We start from the raw sequence: 20,688 nt of genomic DNA, 5'->3' as shown, positions 1-20,688 counted from the left end.
TGGTCCCACTTCCTCTTCCTCTGCTGCAAAGCAAGAGGGGAACTTTGCTCAATCCAAGCCAACCTGGAGACCTAATCAGGCTTGGAACAAGGGTAAACAGGCCAAAAAGTCTGCTGCTGCCACTAAGTCAGCATGAAGGGGTAGCCCCCTGATCCAGGACCGGATCTAGTAGGGGGCACACTCTCTCTCTTTGCTCAGGCCTGGGTAAGAGATGTTCAGGATTCCTGGGCAGTAGAAATTGTAACCCAGGGATACCTTCTAGATTTCAAGGATTCCCCTCCAAGGGGGAGGTTCCATCTTTCTCAATTGTCTGTAAACCCGACAAAAAGAGAGGCGTTCTTACGCTGTGTAGAAGACCTTTTTACCATGGGAGTGATCTGCCCAGTTCCAAAAGCAGAACAGGGTCAGGGGTTCTACTCCAATCTGTTTATAGTTCCCAAAAAGGAGGGAACCTTCAGACCAATTCTGGATCTCAAGATCCTAAACCAATTCCTAAGAGTCCCATCTTTCAAGATGGAGACCATTCAGACTATCTTACCATTGATCCAGGAGGGTCAATATATGACCACTGTGGACTTAAAGGATGCGTATCTACACATTCCTATCCACAAAGATCATCACCAGTTCCTCAGGTTCGCCTTTCTGGACAAGCATTATCAGTTTGTGGCTCTTCCTTTCGGGTTACCACGAATCTTCACGAAGGTGCTAGGGTCCCTTCTGGCGGTTCTAAGGCCACGGGGCATAGCAGTGGCGCCTTATCTAGACGACATTCTAATTCAAGAGTCGACCTTCCAACTAGCCAAGTCTCACACGGACTTAGTGTTGGCCTGTCTAAGATCTCACGGGTGGAAGGTGAACGTAAAAAAGAGTTCTCTTTCCCCCCTCACAAGAGTTTCATTTCTAGGGACTCTGATAGACTCAGTGGACATGAAAATATTTCTGACGGAGGTCAGAAAATCAAAGATTTTGTCCATCTGCCGAGCGCTTCACTCCATTCCTCGGCCGTCAGTGGCTCAGTGTATGGAGGTAATCGGTCTAATGGTAGCGGCAATGGACATAGTTCCGTTTGCTCGCTTGCATCTCAGACCACTGCAACTATGCATGCTCAATCAGTGGAATAGGTATTATGTAGATTTATCTCCTCAGATAAATCTGGATCAAGAGACCAGAGACTCTCTTCTTTGGTGGTTGTCACAGGATCATCTGTCCCAGGGAATGTGTTTCCGCAGGCCAGAAAGGGTTATAGTGACAACAGCCTTCTGGGCTGGGGTGCAGTCTGGAATTCCCTAAAGGCTCAGGGTTTGTGGACTCGGGAGGAGGCTCTCCTACCGATAAATATTCTGGAACTAAGAGCGATATTTAATGCTCTCCTGGCATGGCCTCAGCTGGCTTCGGCCAGATTCATCAGGTTTCAGTCGGACAACATCACGACTGTGGCTTATATCAATCATCAGGGCGGAACAAGGAGTTCCTTAGCAATGATAGAGGTCTCAAGGATAATCCAATGGGCAGAGGCTCACTCTTGCCATCTGTCAGCGATCTATATCCCAGGTGTAGAGAACTGGGAGGCAGACTTTCTAAGTCGTCAGACTTTTCATCCGGGGGAGTGGGAACTCCATCCGGAGGTATTTGCTCAACTGGTTTGCCTATGGGGCACACCAGAATTGGATCTGATGGCGTCTCGTCAGAACGCCAAACTTCCTCGTTACGGCTCCAGGTCAAGGGATCCTCAGGCTGTACGGATAGATGCTCTAGCAGTACCCTGGTCGTTCAACCTGGCTTATGTGTTTCCACCTTTCCCTCTCCTTCCACGTCTGATTGCCAGACAGGAGAGAGCATCAGTGATTTTGTTAGCGCCTGCGTGGCCACGCAGGACTTGGTATACAGACCTGATGGACATGTCATCTCTTCCACCATGGTCTCTGCCGCTGAGACAGGACTTTCTGATTCAAGGTCCATTCAAGCATCCAAATCTAATTTCTCTGCAACTGACTGCTTGGAGATTGAACGCTTGATTCTATCAAAGCGGGGTTTCTCTGAGTCAGTCATAAATACCTTGATTCAGGCTCGAAAGCCTGTTACCAGGAAAATCTATCATAAGATATGGTGTAAATATCTTTTTTGGTGCAAATCCAAAGGCTTCTCCTGGAGTAAAATCAGGATTCCTAGGATTGTGTCTTTTCTCCAAGAGGGATTGGAGAAAGGATTGTCAGCTAGTTCTCTAAAAGGACAGATATCTGCTCTGTCTATTTTGTTGCACAAGCGTCTGGCAGATGTTCCAGAAGTTCGGGCTTTTTGTCAGGCTTTAGCTAGAATGAAGCCTGTGTTTAAATCTGTTGCTCCGCCTTGGAGTCTAAATTTAGTTCTTAGAGTTCTTCAGGGGGTTCCGTTTGAACCCATGCATTCCATAGATATTAAGCTTTTATCTTGGAAAGTTTTGTTTCTAGTTGCTATCTCTTTAGCTCGAAGAGTTTCTGAACTATCTGCATTACAATGTGACTCACCTTATCTTGTGTTCCATGCTGATAAGGTGGTTTTGCGTACCAAGCCTGGGTTCCTACCTAAGGTTGTTACCAACAGGAATATCAATCAGGAAATTGTTGTTCCTTCTCTATGTCCTAATCCTTCTTGTAAGAAGGAACGTCTGTTGCACAACTTGGACGTGGTTCGTGCTTTGAAATTTTATTTGCAGGCAACCAAAGATTTTCGTCAAACATCTTCTTTGTTTGTTGTCTATTCTGGAAAGCGTAGGGGTCAAAAGGCTACGGCGACTTCTCTTTCCTTTTGGCTGAAAAGCATCATCCGTTTGGCTTATGAGACTGTTGGACAGCAACCTCCTGAAAGGATTACAGCTCATTCTACTAGAGCGGTAGCTTCCACATGGGCTTTTAAAAATGATGCTTCTGTTGAACAGATTTGTAAGACTGTGACTTGGTCTTCGCTTCATACCTTTTCAAAATTTTACAAATTTGATACTTTTGCTTCTTCGGAGGCTATTTTTGGGAGAAGGGTTTTGCAAGCAGTGGTGCCTTCCGTTTAGGTTTCTGTCTTGTCCCTCCCTTCATCCGTGTCCTAAAGCTTTGGTATTGGTATCCCACAAGTAAGGATGAATCCGTGGACTCGGTACATCATGCAAAAGAAAACCAAATTTATTCTTACCTGATAAAATTTCTTTCTTTTGCGATGTACCGAGTCCACGGCCCGCCCTGTCTATTCAAGACAGATAGTATTTTTTTAGGTAAACTTCAGTCACCTCTGCACCTTATAGTTTCTCCTTTTCTTCCTTGGCCTTCGGTCGAATGACTGGGGGGTGGAGTTAAGGGGGGAGCTATATAGACAGCTCTGCTGTGGTGCTCTCTTTGCTACTTCCTGTCAGGAAGGACAATAACCCACAAGTAAGGATGAATCCATGGACTCGGTACATCGCAAAAGAAAGAAATTTATCAGGTAAGCATAAATTTAGTTTTTTCCCCTTTGTCAAAAACAGTAACATTGGCTTCCAATGAACTGGAATGCTGTATAAAAAGGAAGTTAAATACAAAGTTTTTAACCACCAAATTCAAATGGATTGGAATTGTAATAAAATTCACTCACACACGTTTATAATTAGTACTCTTTTGGCATTGTTTTTTCTCTCATGTATCTTATTTGAACCATTGTCACATCATGGTCAAGGATACATTAAACCCATTCGCTATACATTTCCCACTGGTTTGACAGTAGAGATATCTTGCAAATCACATAGGTATTTATATTTACCATTGTGAGAATCCCTGTGCCACATCCTCATTTGAAAGATCTAGGAGAACCTACAAAAGAAGCAAAAAGATTAAAAAATGAGGAAGCCGGAGCAAAAGTGAACTATAAAGAGAAAAATACATTTGCCTGACTGTGTCTTCCTATGCTAAAAAGAAAAGTAGCTCCAAAGCCTGTATCTCTTTTTTAATGAAAGACGATTCTTCCCCTTGTCTGCCTCTTACAAACTGAGCTTCTGACCATCACTTTCCTATGCACATAGGGCCCTCGTTTCCCCCTCTTATCGATGCACCATGGGACTCTGCCTTTAATCCCCAGCATACGCTACTATATCTCCATTTTCTGATACTCTTAATATTTCCCCCTGCCTTAGGGTCCTGGGCCCTATCTATAACTCTTCAGGAACCACAACACTTCTCGAAATTTGACTCACTTTTCCAAGCTCCTTTCTCTCATGAGAGCCAAATGATCGGTTGTGTTTCACAGCAATGTCTAAAATTCTTTTTTTGGCATCTTCTATCGGAACAAGAAATTCAAACCTAGGAAGAACAGTCATAGCATTAGGAACGGTAACTTACCCATTAATTGGTAAAAAAAAGGTTCAGACTTCTGTCAGTAACCCCTGCACTAGTGCGTAAGCATTAAAGGGGGATATAAACCTAACATTTTTCTTTCATGATTCAGATAGCGCATGCGATTTTAAACCACTTTCTAATTTACTTTTATTATGAGGTTTTCTTTGCTCAATTAGTATCTTTTGTTGAAAAGCAGGGATGTATGCTTAGGAGCCAGCCCATTTCTGGAGCACTATATGGCAGCAGGTTTGCAAGAATGTTATCCATTTGCAAGAGCACTAGATGGCAGCACTATTTCCTGCCATGTTGTGCTCCAGATGCCTACCTAGGTATCTCTTCAACACAGAATATCATGGGAACCAAGTCAATTTGAAAATAGAAGTAAATTGGAAACTTTTTTTTTAAATAGTTTGCTCTTTCTGAATCAGACATAAATGTTTTTGGTTTCATATCCCTTTAATCTTGTGGACTTATGCACTGGTGGATAAGACCCTTGTGTCTGTAACCCCTGCACCTGTGAGTAAGCTGTAACCTTCACTGGTGAGTAAGCAGTACCCATGTGTCAGAAACCCTTGTGATGGTGAGTAAACCTTAAATGAAACACTAAATCAATGCTAGATAGAATGATGCATTCAAAGAAAAGATTAGTCTGAGAATAACATGTAGATGTATTTTTAAAGTTTCATTTAGCTGTTTAAATATTGACACAATAAGTGTAAAGTTTTAGTGTCTATAAAACAATGGGAGCTGCCATGTTGTAACTTAGGCTACCTCCTCTGCTGTGGCCAATTAGGGACAGTTATAAATAGGTCACTAGAGTGTGCAGCCAATGGCTGTGTGGCATATAAAAGTGTTCTGTACTTCCATTTCTAACAGGAACTGAAAAGTTAACAATTTCAGACAGGAATTACAGTAAAGGGGAGGAATATAAATAACAAAAGTATGTTGTAGAGTTTGTTTTATATATGCGATTTATCATTTTTATATTACCATATCAAAGTGCTTAATGTCCCTTTAACCTTGTGTCAATAGCCCCTGCACCTGTGATTAATCCTTAACCTCGTCTCACTAGACCCTTTACTGGTAATCAAGCCTTAACCATGTGTCAGTAACCCCTGCACCGGTAAGTCTTTAGTCATGTGTCAGTAACCTCTGCACTGGTAAGTAAGCCTTTAGTCATGTGTCAGTAACCTCTGCACTGGTAAGTAAGCCTTTAGTCATATGTCAGTAACCCCTGCACCGGTAAGTAATCCTTTAGTCATGTGTCAGTAACCCCTGCACTGGTAAGTAAGCCTTTAGTCATATGTCAGTAACCCCTGCACCGGTAAGTAATCCTTTAGTCATGTGTCAGTAACCCCTGCACCGGTAAGTAAGCCTTTAGTCATATGTCAGTAACCCCTGCACCGGTAAGTAATCCTTTAGTCATGTGTCAGTAACCTCTGCACTGGTAAGTAAGTCTTTAGTCATGTGTCAGTAACCCCTGCACCGGTAAGTAAGTCTTTAGTCATGTGTCAGTAACCTCTGCACAGATAAGTAAGCCTTTAGTCATATGTCAGTAACCTCTGCACTGGTAAGTAAGCCTTTAGTCATATGTCAGTAACCCCTGCACCGGTAAGTAATCCTTTAGTCATGTGTCAGTAACCCCTGCCACCAGTAAGTCTTTAGTCATGTGTCAGTAACCTCTGCACTGGTAAGTAAGCCTTTAGTCATATGTCAGTAACCCCTGCACCGGTAAGTAATCCTTTAGTCATGTGTCAGTAACCTCTGCACCAGTAAGTAAGTCTTTAGTCATGTGTCAGTAACCTCTGCACAGATAAGTAATCCTTTTGTCATGTGTCAGTAACCCCTGCACCAGTAAGTAAGTCTTTAGTCATATGTCAGTAACCCCTGCACCAGTAAGTAAGTCTTTAGTCATGTGTCAGTAACCCCTGCACCAGTAAGTCTTTAGTCATGTGTCAGTAACACCTGCACCAGTAAGTAAGTAAGTCTTTAGTCATGTGTCAATAACCCCTGCACCAGTAAGTAAGTCTTTAGTCATGTGTCAGTAACCTCTGCACCAGTAAGTAAGTCTTTAGTCATGTGTCAGTAACCCCTGCACCAGTAAGTAAGTCTTTAGTCATGTGTCAGTAACCCCTGCACCAGTAAGTAAGTCTTTAGTCATGTGTCAGTAACCCCTGCACCAGTAAGTAAGTCTTTAGTCATGTGTCAGTAACCCCTGCACCAGTAAGTAAGTCTTTAGTCATGTGTCAGTAACCCCTGCACCAGTAAGTAAGTCTTTAGTCATGTGTCAGTAACCTCTGCACCAGTAAGTAAGTCTTTAGTCATGTGTCAGTAACCCCTGCACCAGTAAGTAAGTCTTTAGTCATGTGTCAGTAATCCCTGCACTGGTAAGCAAGTCTTTAGTCATGTGTCAGTAACCCCTGCACCAGTAAGTAAGTCTTTAGTCATGTGTCAGTAATCCCTGCACTGGTAAGTAAGTCTTTAGTCATGTGTCAGTAACCCCTGCACCAGTAAGTAAGTCTTTAGTCATGTGTCAGTAATCCCTGCACTGGTAATTAAGTCTTTAGTCATGTGTCAGTAATCCCTGCACTGGTAAGTAAGTCTTTAGTCATATGTCAGTAACCCCTGCACCAGTAAGTAATCCTTTAGTCATGTGTCAGTAACCCCTGCACCAGTAAGTCTTTAGTCATGTGTCAGTAATCCCTGCACTGGTAAGTAAGTCTTTAGTCATGTGTCAGTAACCCCTGCACCAGTAAGTAAGTCTTTAGTCATGTGTCAGTAACCCCTGCACCAGTAAGTAAGTCTTTAGTCATGTGTCAGTAACCTCTGCACCAGTAAGTAAGTCTTTAGTCATGTGTCAGTAACCTCTGCACCAGTAAGTAAGTCTTTAGTCATGTGTCAGTAACCCCTGCACCAGTAAGTCTTTAGTCATGTGTCAGTAACCTCTGCACCAGTAAGTAAGTCTTTAGTCATGTGTCAGTAATCCCTGCACTGGTAAGTAAGTCTTTAGTCATGTGTCAGTAATCCCTGCACCAGTAAGTAAGTCTTTAGTCATGTGTCAGTAATCCCTGCACTGGTAAGTAAGTCTTTAGTCATGTGTCAGTAATCCCTGCACTGGTAAGTAAGTCTTTAGTCATGTGTCAGTAATCCCTGCACTGGTAAGTAAGTCTTTAGTCATGTGTCAGTAACCCCTGCACCAGTAAGTAAGTCTTTAGTCATGTGTCAGTAACCCCTGCACCAGTAAGTCTTTAGTCATGTGTCAGTAATCCCTGCACTGGTAAGTAAGTCTTTAGTCATGTGTCAGTAATCCCTGCACTGGTAAGTAAGTCTTTAGTCATGTGTCAGTAATCCCTGCACTGGTACATAAACTTATTCTGAATTACAGAGTTTGATTGTGCTTTGCAAAATAAATTATAATAACAACCTTTTCAATAGTAAGTTTGTATGTACTGTACATCTGTCCATGTTAACCCATCTTTATATTTGCTGCTACGGGCAAACACTCCAGTTAAAAACCTGCACTGTGTATGCCCCACTCTATAATAACTGCATAGTGTAAGCTGATTCTATATATAATTGGCCCTCCCTCTACACTTACCTTTCATTGTACTGTGGATTTAGGGTCTTCTTTTTCACTGTGGTTTTCTTCCGACTAGACCATCTTCTATCAGGGAGCAGATAAATGCGTACATAGGGGTCCGCTCCATTATTTGAACACTGGATCAGGTTCCTGTATGCACAGGGAGAGGTGTGTTAGAGCAGCTAGTTTGCTTTTCGTCTTACTAGAGACTCAGGCCTAGTTCCCTTTGGTGATAAAAAAAATAATCTATCTCCATTAAAGTCTATAAAGAGTTTTTATGTTACCACCAGATTTCAAACTTTACCACCTCAATGGAAACTAGGCCTCAAGTTAATTTATTATGCTTCAAATATATGCAATACATTTAACTTTTAAAAACAGGGCAGTATTTTCTTTCCCCCACAAAGTCAATGTCTACTTTATGAAATGAATGTATCACCTGCAAGAACACAAAAATATGCTTGTTAATGAACATCTTAATTTACATACTTAGGCCTAGATTACGAGTGTAGTGCAAAATTTCACTTTCGCAAGTGTGATATTTGCGCTCCACTCAGTAATAGCAGCACACTCACATTGCCTGGAAGCCTTGCGCTAACGAGAGCGCGCTTTTATAGTCTCCAATCGAAGCCTCGTTCTCATGCCATGAGACACGACAAAGCACAGGGGGTAATTTTCACAGCGTTGGGCAGCAAATTAATGAATATATATATATATTTGTGTTTATATATGTATATACACAGATTAACACATATATACAGTATTTACAGTGAAAACACAGTCCCCCCAATCACCTCTATGTAAAGGCACTTTTCAGTGCCGTTTTTTTTCTCCTAACAGCGCATATCCCCTCACTTTAACCCCTTATAACCGTTTTGTGCAGTTTTTTATTAAAAAAATAAAAATGGTCATATATTTTATTTATAAAAAACAACTTTCCACTTTGAGAGGCAATTGGGGCACATTTAATTAACCAGAGGTCTGACCTGTAGTTAATTGCGCGAGCATTAAACAGCCATTTGTAATGGCCGGTTATTTTACGGGCGCACATTAAGATAGCGCTCCACTTGTAATCTATTTCTTTAATGCAGGGTTGTCAAACTCATTTGAGTTGCGGGCCACTTTACATACAAGTGCAACTCACGCGGGCTGCGCACTACCTACATATCTTGCCATTGCTATGTTTGTTGTTTGTGAATTGTATCGAGTGTCTTTTCATGTTATATTTTTTGTCAACACTAATCGATTCTTTGCAAATAATGTCAGTTTGACACCCCTGCTTTAATGTATTAAAATGCAAAACACATGTGGCACTGAAAACAATGTTTTGCGATAATAACAAAAGTTTACCTGCAGCTGTTAACTTCCACAATAAGGCAGCGGCGTAGTGATGCATAGCGCACAGTGATGCTGATCTCTCCTGACACTTCTCCAGAACCGCTGCAAAACAACATCTGTTACTATTGAACCATGAGCAAAGGCGTAACAGATAACCACTACAAACAATAGCCAATTTGTCAGGAAAGTATTTTTTATAGCCTATAACCACAAATAAAAAGGGACATAAAACGAATATTCATACAGGAAATATGGCTTTCTTTCAGGAGGTCATTTTCTACTGGGAACACACACCTTATTGTGGCAAGGCTCCTGAGGCGCCTCGCACCTCCCTCCTCTCATAGTCCAGCTGGGGTCATGACTTAAAGTCCTCTCTTCCCTCCACCTCGTCTCCACCATACCCCTTCTCGGTCTTCACCCTCCCCCTCCTCTTACTTCTCTTTCCTATGCATCTTTACTCTTTCTTTCTTAAGCAGTCTCTCTTAAATTTGGGGTCATATTTTCTGTTCCCACAACTGTGTAGATGCAGAGTTGGATAGAATGTTGTTTTGTGTACTATCAGATTACAGGCCAGTGTGTACCACTTATAAATCTTTGTCCCACTATATTGAAATACTGGATTATTTTGTTTTCTCTCTGGACATTTAAAGAAGCAGCCTGTATTACAGCCTGATTGAGATAGCTCCACAAGGACTACCTTCATCCTCACATTCTGGACTAACTCTACGAACACTTGAGTATTATTAGTCATAAGTGGATACGTCAAATGTATAACGCAGCCACTATGCATAGACCCTATTGTACGCTTTATTGTTTTTTTGTTTTTCAATAAAGCTTTTGAAAATTTTAAAAAAAAGGGACATAAAACTCACAATTTTGCTTTCATGATTCAGACAGATCCCACAATTTCAAATAACTTTTTGATTTACTTCTATCATCAAATTGACTTCCTTTTTTCCACATCCTTTGTTGAAAAGCAAAGTAAGGTAAGTTCAGGAGTGTGCATGTGTCTGCAGTACTGTATTGCAATAATGCTATATATTAGCAAGAGCACTAGATGGCAGCACTTAGATGTGTTCCAGACGTGCAAGCTACCTATATATAGATATCTCTTCACCAAATAACATGGGAACAAAGCAAAATTGATAAAAAAAAATTGGAAAACGTTTTAAAACTGTATTCTCTATTTGAATAATGAAAGAAAAAATGTTATGTTTCATGTCCCTTTAAGCACTGCATAAACAAAACAAATGTGTTACAATTATTAAACATTCTTATTGTGTTAGTACAGTTTAGTAGGTTTTGCAAAGCAAGAGCAGAGCACAGATAAACCCATTAAAAAGATTGGTGGAATCCACTTCCTGGTCTTCCAAGGCTAATTAGGGACAGACGTAAATAGGCTTGTGCTCTAATATAAGCAATTACTGTGTGGATTGCAGGGTTAGATAAATCTCACCCTCATAAGAGGAAAAAAAGGACAAAAATGAAACTTGCATGAAATGTTAATACACTTTTAAAATCACTTCTATTATCAAATTTACTTTGTTTCGTTTCCTTTATTGAAAAGTAAGTATATATCAAAGCATTATATTTTTGCACCTTTCTGGCCATTTAAAGGGAAACTAAAGTCAAAATTTAACTTTCAGGATTTAGGTAAAGCATGAGATTGAAAAAAAAACAAAAAAAACTTACTGTTACCAAAACATGGATATTATTTTTATAAGCACACTTTTAGAGGCTCCAACTCCTACTGAGCATGTGCAAAAGTGCACAGTATATACATAAATACATTTTGTGATTGGCTTATGGCTGTCACATGATGCAGGGGGAAGGGAAAATTCGATTAACTTTGAAATTTGACAGAAAATATTCTACTACTCATTTGCAATTCAAAGTAAGTGTATATTGAGTATTTGTCAATTATTCAATTGACAAGTATGAGGGAGGCACTCCAGCCTCTCTGGTGAGAGTGGAACATGTAAAATTTTACAAAACGAGCAGTTAAAATAAATAATAATTTATGTCCCTTGAAGGGTTGTATGTCCCTTCAAGGGACATACAACCCAAAAACTTTTTTTTCATGATGCAGATAGAACAATGACCAGCGACGTACCCTACGGGGGGATGTTTTTTAATAGCGTGGTCTCGCCACAAGCAGCGAGACCGCACTATTTTAGCAAGAGTGCAGGAGAGGAGGGAGGGTCTAATAGCCGATCTTGCCACTTGCAGCATCCCTTTAAATATGTTTCTGCTTATCAGATGAGAAAAATATGATGAGAGAAATGTTTGCTGTATAATAATACTTATATTTTATTTGAACTCTTTTTTCTTTAACACAGCTGTATTTTAAAAAGTATATAATTATTTATAAAAGTGGATTTAAAGAGATTTAAAACAATCTGTTTCATTAAAAAAAAACAAAAAAACATTGCAATATGTATTATTCATCTTTTTTAAAAGGATTTTGCCTTGTATTTCTTTTTTTTAACTGCATTTGGGCAGGGTCCATTACTTCCTGTCACAGCTCCACAAGGGGGCTGTGGTCTCTAAAGGATTGCAAAGGAGAAGCTTTTCCTTTTTGGTTGCTAGGAGACACCTGCACTAGATTTACATTTGCATAGCCATGTTCCTCTCTTCCAGGAACCATCCATTGAGGAAAAATAACCCTGTAATCTTGAAGAAAATGCAGAGCACCTCTATCTTCGGCTGCTTCTAGACTATGCAAATAAAATACTTTGAGGGTCAGGGAAATAGGAGGGATATTAAAGCTTTTGGTGTAGGGTGTCTTTGCCTCCTCCTGGTGGCCAGGTGATGAATTCCCAACAGTAATAAAAACAAAAATTTATGCTTACCTGATGAATGTCTTTCTTTCCGGATATGGCGAGTCCACGGCTTGAGTAATTACTTTTGGGAATATCACTCCTGGCCAGCAGGAGGAGGCAAAGAGCACCACAGTTAAACTGTTAAGTATAACTCCCTTACCCACAACCCCCAGTCATTTGACCGAAGGGAAATGGAGAAATGGTGATTGATGTAAGCCAAAGAGGTTATGTTGTCTGACTGGAACTTGATAAACTGGGCTGAGGGCAACTGAGACCAAGCCAATAGAGCATTGTAAATCGCCCTCAACTCCAAGATGTTGATGGGAAGAGCAGACTCCCCCCGAGTCTAAAGGCCCTGTGCTTTTAATGAGTTCCAGACTGCTCCCCAGCCCAGCAGGCTGGCGTCCGTGGTCACGATCACCCAGGAAGAAGGTGTCCGAAAGCATGTGCCCTAAGACAGATGTTCCTGAGAAATCCACTATGGGAGAGAATCCCTTGATGACTGATCTAACTCTATTCTCTGAGATAGATCTGCATGGTAGCCATTCCCTTGTCTGAGCATGCACAACTAAAGAGCTCTCAAATGGAATCGAGCCAAAGGAATGATGTCTATGGGAGCCACCATCAGACAGATTACCTCCATACATTGAGCCACTGAAGGATAAGCAGTAGTCTGAAGAGAGAGGCAAGAGGAAATTATTTTGTTTTTCCTGACCTCTGTCAGAAAAATCTTCATCAATAGAGATTCTATTATGGTCCCTAAGAACACTACTCTTGTAGTAGGGGAAAGGGAGCTTTTTTCCAGATTCACATTCCATCCGTGGGAACGAAGAAAAGAAAACAATATCTCTGTGTGAGATTTTGCTTGTTGAAAAGATGGCGCCTGAACCAATATGTCGTCCAGGTAGGGTGCCACCGCAATTCCACTAGAACAGATCACTGCCAAAAGAGCCCCCAGAACCTTTGAAAAAAATAATGGGAGCCGTGGCTAGACCAAATGGAAGGGCCACAAACTGGGAAGGTTTGTCCAGAAAGGCAAATCTCAGGAATCTGTGATGGTCCCTGTGAATAGGAACATGAAGATACACATCCTTTAGGTCTATGGTTGTCATGAACTGACCCTCTTGTACTGAAGGAAGAATGAAGCGTATAGTCTCCAACTTTTAAAAACTTGCGTAGACACTTCAAGTCTAGAATGGGATGAAAAGTTCCCTCTTTTTTGGGAACCACAAATAGGTTGGAGTAGAAACCAAGACCCTGTTCCTGCACTGGAACTATCACTCCCAGGGAGGAAAGATGTTGTATAAATTTCAAGAATGCCTCTCTCTTTATCTGGTCTGCAGATAATTTTGAGAGAAGGAATCTGCCACTGGGAGGAAAAGTCTTGAATTCCAATTTGTAACCCTGGGATACTATGTCCACAGTCCAGGGATCTGGGACATCTCGTATCCAGGCTTGAGAGAACTGAGAAAGTCTGCCCCCCACCTAATCCGATCCCGGATCGGGGGCAAACCCTTCATGCTGATTTGGAAACAGCTGCAGGTTTCTTTAATCGTTTCCCCTTGTTCCAAGACTGATTGGGTTTCCAAGATGACTTGGATTGTGTTCCTGCTTGGAAGAAGAAGGGGAAGGCTTTCCTCTGAAGTTATGAAAGGAACGAAAATTACTCTGACGTCCTTTAGGCCTATTCTTCTTATCTTGAGGTAGAAAATGCCCTTTTCCACCCGTAATATCAGAGATAATTTCAGCCAAACTGGGTTCAAACAAGGTTTTGCCCTTGTAAGGAATCACCAGAAGCTTGTCTTTAGAGGAAACGTCCACAGACCAGGATTTCAAACATAATGCCCTGTGGGCTAGAACAGCGAAACTAGTTTTTGCTCCTAGTCTAACAGCCTGTAAAATGGCATCTGCAATAAAGGAATTGGCTAGCTTAAGAGCTTTATCCTATCTTGAATTTCATCCAAGGAAGTTTCTACTTGAAGAGAATCAGACAAGGCGTCGAACCAATAAGATGCCGCACTAGTCACAGACCTTGATGAACATATATCTTTTTCAAATAAGCCTCCAGCTTCTTGTCCATCGGATCCTTGAGCTACTTACTTAGATGTCAGTAATTTAGAGGGATACAAAACAGTTCTCCTTTAGTAAAAATATATGTTACAATAAACCTAAATAGATTTTTTAGAAAAATTAGCACTTAGAAATTCTTAGTGTAGCCACTGCCTTTAGTGAGATAAGGGAGCTACCATTATAAAACTTAATTTCTTTCTTCTGGTGGTGAGAGTCCACTATTTCTTTCCTAAGATATGATGAGTCCACGGCTTGAGTAATTACTGTTGGGGATATAACTCCTGGCCACAACCCCCAGTCATTCTCTATGCCTTCGGTGCATGGAGGAGGTAAAGTTTAGGTGACTGAAGAAAATTTTTAATTTCATCTACAAGCAAGTTTTGGGGTATAGCCGAATTCCTTGCAGTCGGGTAGTGGTGGCTTTAAAGCAGTTAGGAAAACGCAGTAAGTACCTCTTTACAAGTTCCTAACAATTGCTGCCCTAGTTTAGAAAGCCAGAGTTGGCTACTCTGTTCTTTCTTTTTCAAAGGTCTCTGTGAAGAACTGTGTCTTCTCATACCTTGTAACTGTCTACATGCCGGACAGCGGAGCAGGTAAGTGCTTTTTCTTCCAGTTGAGGAGACCATGCACTTAAATTAAAAGACACTGCTTTTTTATTGGGACATAGATAATCCTGTTGTATGGGTTACACTGGGGCAGGAAGCAGGCACTGTAGCATGTGTGAGACTAACATTTAAACTCTTTTAAAAAGAAAGGGTAAAATGTTTTTATTAGGCTTTATTTTCTGACACATAATTACTTGATAAAACAATACAAGTTTAAACTGAAAGTAAGGCTGAATTTTCTATTTCAGCAGCTTATTCATTTCCCCTTTGCTATAAATAAAACAATGCAACATTTTCAACTGTCCGTTTTGAAAAATCAGATATTTCTGGTACTCAGTGTACCAGGAAGCTATTTTTAGTGCCTCTCTGTGTCGCAGCAGTAATTTGAAAGTCAGACAACATAACAGCAGAAGTCAGACAACATAACAGCAGTTGGGGTCACATGACAGGCTTTACTTCATAACTCCAAAAGCAGGCTGTAAAAAAGCAAAAACCTCAAACTTAGGGAAAGTGGCTAACTTGCAGAGCTGTTTTACTGAGGCTTTGTGGCACTTAACTGAAGATTAAAGACATAGCTCGATTGCAAAGCGTGTACTTCATAAGGATTGTAGGCTGAATCTTATAAACCTAAAAAAAAAGGATGTAGAAGAATTATATACCCTACCCCTTTAAGGCTACCTGATCCCTGCCCTTTTAAGACCACCTGCACTTAACTCTCTGCCACTTTAAGACCTTCTCGCATTACCCTACAAGGCTTCCTAACCCCCTTACCCTCTGTCCATTAAAGACTATTTGACCCCCCAAAAAACTCCTTTGAAACGGTCATTGCTTTGAATTGTAAGTTCACATTTTTTCAAATTATTTTTGTAGGTTTAACTTCATTAAGTTGTCACTCATTTGTAGGTGTCACTATTTTTATATAGTATTTGTCACTCCAATGTTATGTCGCTCTTTTGAGCTGTCACTCCTTTGAACAGATACCATACTGCTTGTTTCTGTAGCACCACAGAGTGAAATATGCATCAGATCAATCTTAGACACAGATAAAATGTATTCACAAACATGCTCTCAATGCAAACAATCCTCTCTAGCATTACTGAGACTTAGTGAGTAGCATGGTTTAGCATACAGTCTTCTTTCATTTATAAGGCAAATCCCACTTTTAGTGGAAAGCAGAGGGTCCCTCTTTAATAAATAGATCATCGCAAGATGCAAATAGTTTTACCTTGTATTTTGCTACAATACACATCTATTCTGGTGAAGTCACATACATAGTTTTGTTGCTTATAAAAAGACAACCCATAAGTCACAAGCATATGGGCATGTATTGTAGACCAATAGAAAAGTAAAATATACACATATTGAACATGTGTGAAAACCATATGAAAGCAGGTAACGTTGCTCAAAAAAAAATCATATTATTCTTCTAATTAAAATCATATAAGTAACCCTGGGATACTATGTCCACAGTCCAGGGATCTGGGACATCTCGTATCCAGGCTTGAGAGAACTGAGAAAGTCTGCCCCCCACCTAATCCGATCCCGGATCGGGGGCAAACCCTTCATGCTGATTTGGAAACAGCTGCAGGTTTCTTTAATCGTTTCCCCTTGTTCCAAGACTGATTGGGTTTCCAAGATGACTTGGATTGTGTTCCTGCTTGGAAGAAGAAGGGGAAGGCTTTCCTCTGAAGTTACGAAAGGAACGAAAATTACTCTGACGTCCTTTAGGCCTATTCTTCTTATCTTGAGGTAGAAAATGCCCTTTTCCACCCGTAATATCAGAGATAATTTCAGCCAAACTGGGTTCAAACAAGGTTTTGCCCTTGTAAGGAATCACCAGAAGCTTGTCTTTAGAGGAAACGTCCACAGACCAGGATTTCAAACATAATGCCCTGTGGGCTAGAACAGCGAAACTAGTTTTTGCTCCTAGTCTAACAGCCTGTAAAATGGCATCTGCAATAAAGGAATTGGCTAGCTTAAGAGCTTTATCCTATCTTGAATTTCATCCAAGGAAGTTTCTACTTGAAGAGAATCAGACAAGGCGTCGAACCAATAAGATGCCGCACTAGTCACAGACCTTGATGAACATATATCTTTTTCAAATAAGCCTCCAGCTTCTTGTCCATCGGATCCTTGAGCTACTTACTTAGATGTCAGTAATTTAGAGGGATACAAAACAGTTCTCCTTTAGTAAAAATATATGTTACAATAAACCTAAATAGATTTTTTAGAAAAATTAGCACTTAGAAATTCTTAGTGTAGCCACTGCCTTTAGTGAGATAAGGGAGCTACCATTATAAAACTTAATTTCTTTCTTCTGGTGGTGAGAGTCCACTATTTCTTTCCTAAGATATGATGAGTCCACGGCTTGAGTAATTACTGTTGGGGATATAACTCCTGGCCACAACCCCCAGTCATTCTCTATGCCTTCGGTGCATGGAGGAGGTAAAGTTTAGGTGACTGAAGAAAATTTTTAATTTCATCTACAAGCAAGTTTTGGGGTATAGCCGAATTCCTTGCAGTCGGGTAGTGGTGGCTTTAAAGCAGTTAGGAAAACGCAGTAAGTACCTCTTTACAAGTTCCTAACAATTGCTGCCCTAGTTTAGAAAGCCAGAGTTGGCTACTCTGTTCTTTCTTTTTCAAAGGTCTCTGTGAAGAACTGTGTCTTCTCATACCTTGTAACTGTCTACATGCCGGACAGCGGAGCAGGTAAGTGCTTTTTCTTCCAGTTGAGGAGACCATGCACTTAAATTAAAAGACACTGCTTTTTTATTGGGACATAGATAATCCTGTTGTATGGGTTACACTGGGGCATGAAGCAGGCACTGTAGCATGTGTGAGACTAACATTTAAACTCTTTTAAAAAGAAAGGGTAAAATGTTTTTATTAGGCTTTATTTTCTGACACATAATTACTTGATAAAACAATACAAGTTTAAACTGAAAGTAAGGCTGAATTTTCTATTTCAGCAGCTTATTCATTTCCCCTTTGCTATAAATAAAACAATGCAACATTTTCAACTGTCCGTTTTGAAAAATCAGATATTTCTGGTACTCAGTGTACCAGGAAGCTATATTTAGTGCCTCTCTGTGTCGCAGCAGTAATTTGAAAGTCAGACAACATAACAGCAGAAGTCAGACAACATAACAGCAGTTGGGGTCACATGACAGGCTTTACTTCATAACTCCAAAAGCAGGCTGTAAAAAAGCAAAAACCTCAAACTTAGGGAAAGTGGCTAACTTGCAGAGCTGTTTTACTGAGGCTTTGTGGCACTTAACTGAAGATTAAAGACATAGCTCGATTGCAAAGCGTGTACTTCATAAGGATTGTAGGCTGAATCTTATAAACCTAAAAAAAAAGGATGTAGAAGAATTATATACCCTACCCCTTTAAGGCTACCTGATCCCTGCCCTTTTAAGACCACCTGCACTTAACTCTCTGCCACTTTAAGACCTTCTCGCATTACCCTACAAGGCTTCCTAACCCCCTTACCCTCTGTCCATTAAAGACTATTTGACCCCCCAAAAAACTCCTTTGAAACGGTCATTGCTTTGAATTGTAAGTTCACATTTTTTCAAATTATTTTTGTAGGTTTAACTTCATTAAGTTGTCACTCATTTGTAGGTGTCACTATTTTTATATAGTATTTGTCACTCCAATGTTATGTCGCTCTTTTGAGCTGTCACTCCTTTGAACAGATACCATACTGCTTGTTTCTGTAGCACCACAGAGTGAAATATGGATCAGATCAATCTTAGACACAGATAAAATGTATTCACAAACATGCTCTCAATGCAAACAATCCTCTCTAGCATTACTGAGACTTAGTGAGTAGCATGGTTTAGCATACAGTCTTCTTTCATTTATAAGGCAAATCCCACTTTTAGTGGAAAGCAGAGGGTCCCTCTTTAATAAATAGATCATCGCAAGATGCAAATAGTTTTACCTTGTATTTTGCTACAATACACATCTATTCTGGTGAAGTCACATACATAGTTTTGTTGCATATAAAAAGACAACCCATAAGTCACAAGCATATGGGCATGTATTGTAGACCAATAGAAAAGTAAAATATACACATATTGAACATGTGTGAAAACCATATGAAAGCAGGTAACGTTGCTCAAAAAAAAATCATATTATTCTTCTAATTAAAATCATATAAGTAACCCTGGGATACTATGTCCACAGTCCAGGGATCTGGGACATCTCGTATCCAGGCTTGAGAGAACTGAGAAAGTCTGCCCCCCACCTAATCCGATCCCGGATCGGGAGCAAACCCTTCATGCTGATTTGGAAACAGCTGCAGGTTTCTTTAATCGTTTCCCCTTGTTCCAAGACTGATTGGGTTTCCAAGATGACTTGGATTGTGTTCCTGCTTGGAAGAAGAAGGGGAAGGCTTTCCTCTGAAGTTACGAAAGGAACGAAAATTACTCTGACGTCCTTTAGGCCTATTCTTCTTATCTTGAGGTAGAAAATGCCCTTTTCCACCCGTAATATCAGAGATAATTTCAGCCAAACTGGGTTCAAACAAGGTTTTGCCCTTGTAAGGAATCACCAGAAGCTTGTCTTTAGAGGAAACGTCCACAGACCAGGATTTCAAACATAATGCCCTGTGGGCTAGAACAGCGAAACTAGTTTTTGCTCCTAGTCTAACAGCCTGTAAAATGGCATCTGCAATAAAGGAATTGGCTAGCTTAAGAGCTTTATCCTATCTTGAATTTCATCCAAGGAAGTTTCTACTTGAAGAGAATCAGACAAGGCGTCGAACCAATAAGATGCCGCACTAGTCACAGACCTTGATGAACATATATCTTTTTCAAATAAGCCTCCAGCTTCTTGTCCATCGGATCCTTGAGCTACTTACTTAGATGTCAGTAATTTAGAGGGATACAAAACAGTTCTCCTTTAGTAAAAATATATGTTACAATAAACCTAAATAGATTTTTTAGAAAAATTAGCACTTAGAAATTCTTAGTGTAGCCACTGCCTTTAGTGAGATAAGGGAGCTACCATTATAAAACTTAATTTCTTTCTTCTGGTGGTGAGAGTCCACTATTTCTTTCCTAAGATATGATGAGTCCACGGCTTGAGTAATTACTGTTGGGGATATAACTCCTGGCCACAACCCCCAGTCATTCTCTATGCCTTCGGTGCATGGAGGAGGTAAAGTTTAGGTGACTGAAGAAAATTTTTAATTTCATCTACAAGCAAGTTTTGGGGTATAGCCGAATTCCTTGCAGTCGGGTAGTGGTGGCTTTAAAGCAGTTAGGAAAACGCAGTAAGTACCTCTTTACAAGTTCCTAACAATTGCTGCCCTAGTTTAGAAAGCCAGAGTTGGCTACTCTGTTCTTTCTTTTTCAAAGGTCTCTGTGAAGAACTGTGTCTTCTCATACCTTGTAACTGTCTACATGCCGGACAGCGGAGCAGGTAAGTGCTTTTTCTTCCAGTTGAGGAGACCATGCACTTAAATTAAAAGACACTGCTTTTTTATTGGGACATAGATAATCCTGTTGTATGGGTTACACTGGGGCATGAAGCAGGCACTGTAGCATGTGTGAGACTAACATTTAAACTCTTTTAAAAAGAAAGGGTAAAATGTTTTTATTAGGCTTTATTTTCTGACACATAATTACTTGATAAAACAATACAAGTTTAAACTGAAAGTAAGGCTGAATTTTCTATTTCAGCAGCTTATTCATTTCCCCTTTGCTATAAATAAAACAATGCAACATTTTCAACTGTCCGTTTTGAAAAATCAGATATTTCTGGTACTCAGTGTACCAGGAAGCTATTTTTAGTGCCTCTCTGTGTCGCAGCAGTAATTTGAAAGTCAGACAACATAACAGCAGAAGTCAGACAACATAACAGCAGTTGGGGTCACATGACAGGCTTTACTTCATAACTCCAAAAGCAGGCTGTAAAAAAGCAAAAACCTCAAA

The 20,688-nt window shown here is 40.3% G+C and overlaps 1 protein-coding gene across 1 annotated transcript in view; it reads right to left on the bottom strand.

The window, feature by feature from the left end:
• Positions 1 to 20,688, bottom strand: part of ESYT3 (extended synaptotagmin 3) — a 205,204-nt gene that overhangs the window by 11,104 nt on the left and 173,412 nt on the right. The window contains exons 19-22 of the mRNA XM_053698028.1: positions 9,262 to 9,351; positions 7,930 to 8,061; positions 4,190 to 4,295; positions 3,760 to 3,809 (exon numbers count right to left, since the gene is read on the bottom strand). Coding sequence (XP_053554003.1) covers positions 3,760 to 3,809; positions 4,190 to 4,295; positions 7,930 to 8,061; positions 9,262 to 9,351 — 378 coding nt within the window. The remainder of the gene's footprint in view (positions 1 to 3,759; positions 3,810 to 4,189; positions 4,296 to 7,929; positions 8,062 to 9,261; positions 9,352 to 20,688) is intronic.

Source organism: Bombina bombina, chromosome 1 (assembly GCF_027579735.1).
Source record: "Bombina bombina isolate aBomBom1 chromosome 1, aBomBom1.pri, whole genome shotgun sequence".
Classification (NCBI taxonomy): Eukaryota; Metazoa; Chordata; class Amphibia; order Anura; family Bombinatoridae; genus Bombina; species Bombina bombina.
This window is presented reverse-complemented; position numbering and strand designations above follow the sequence as displayed.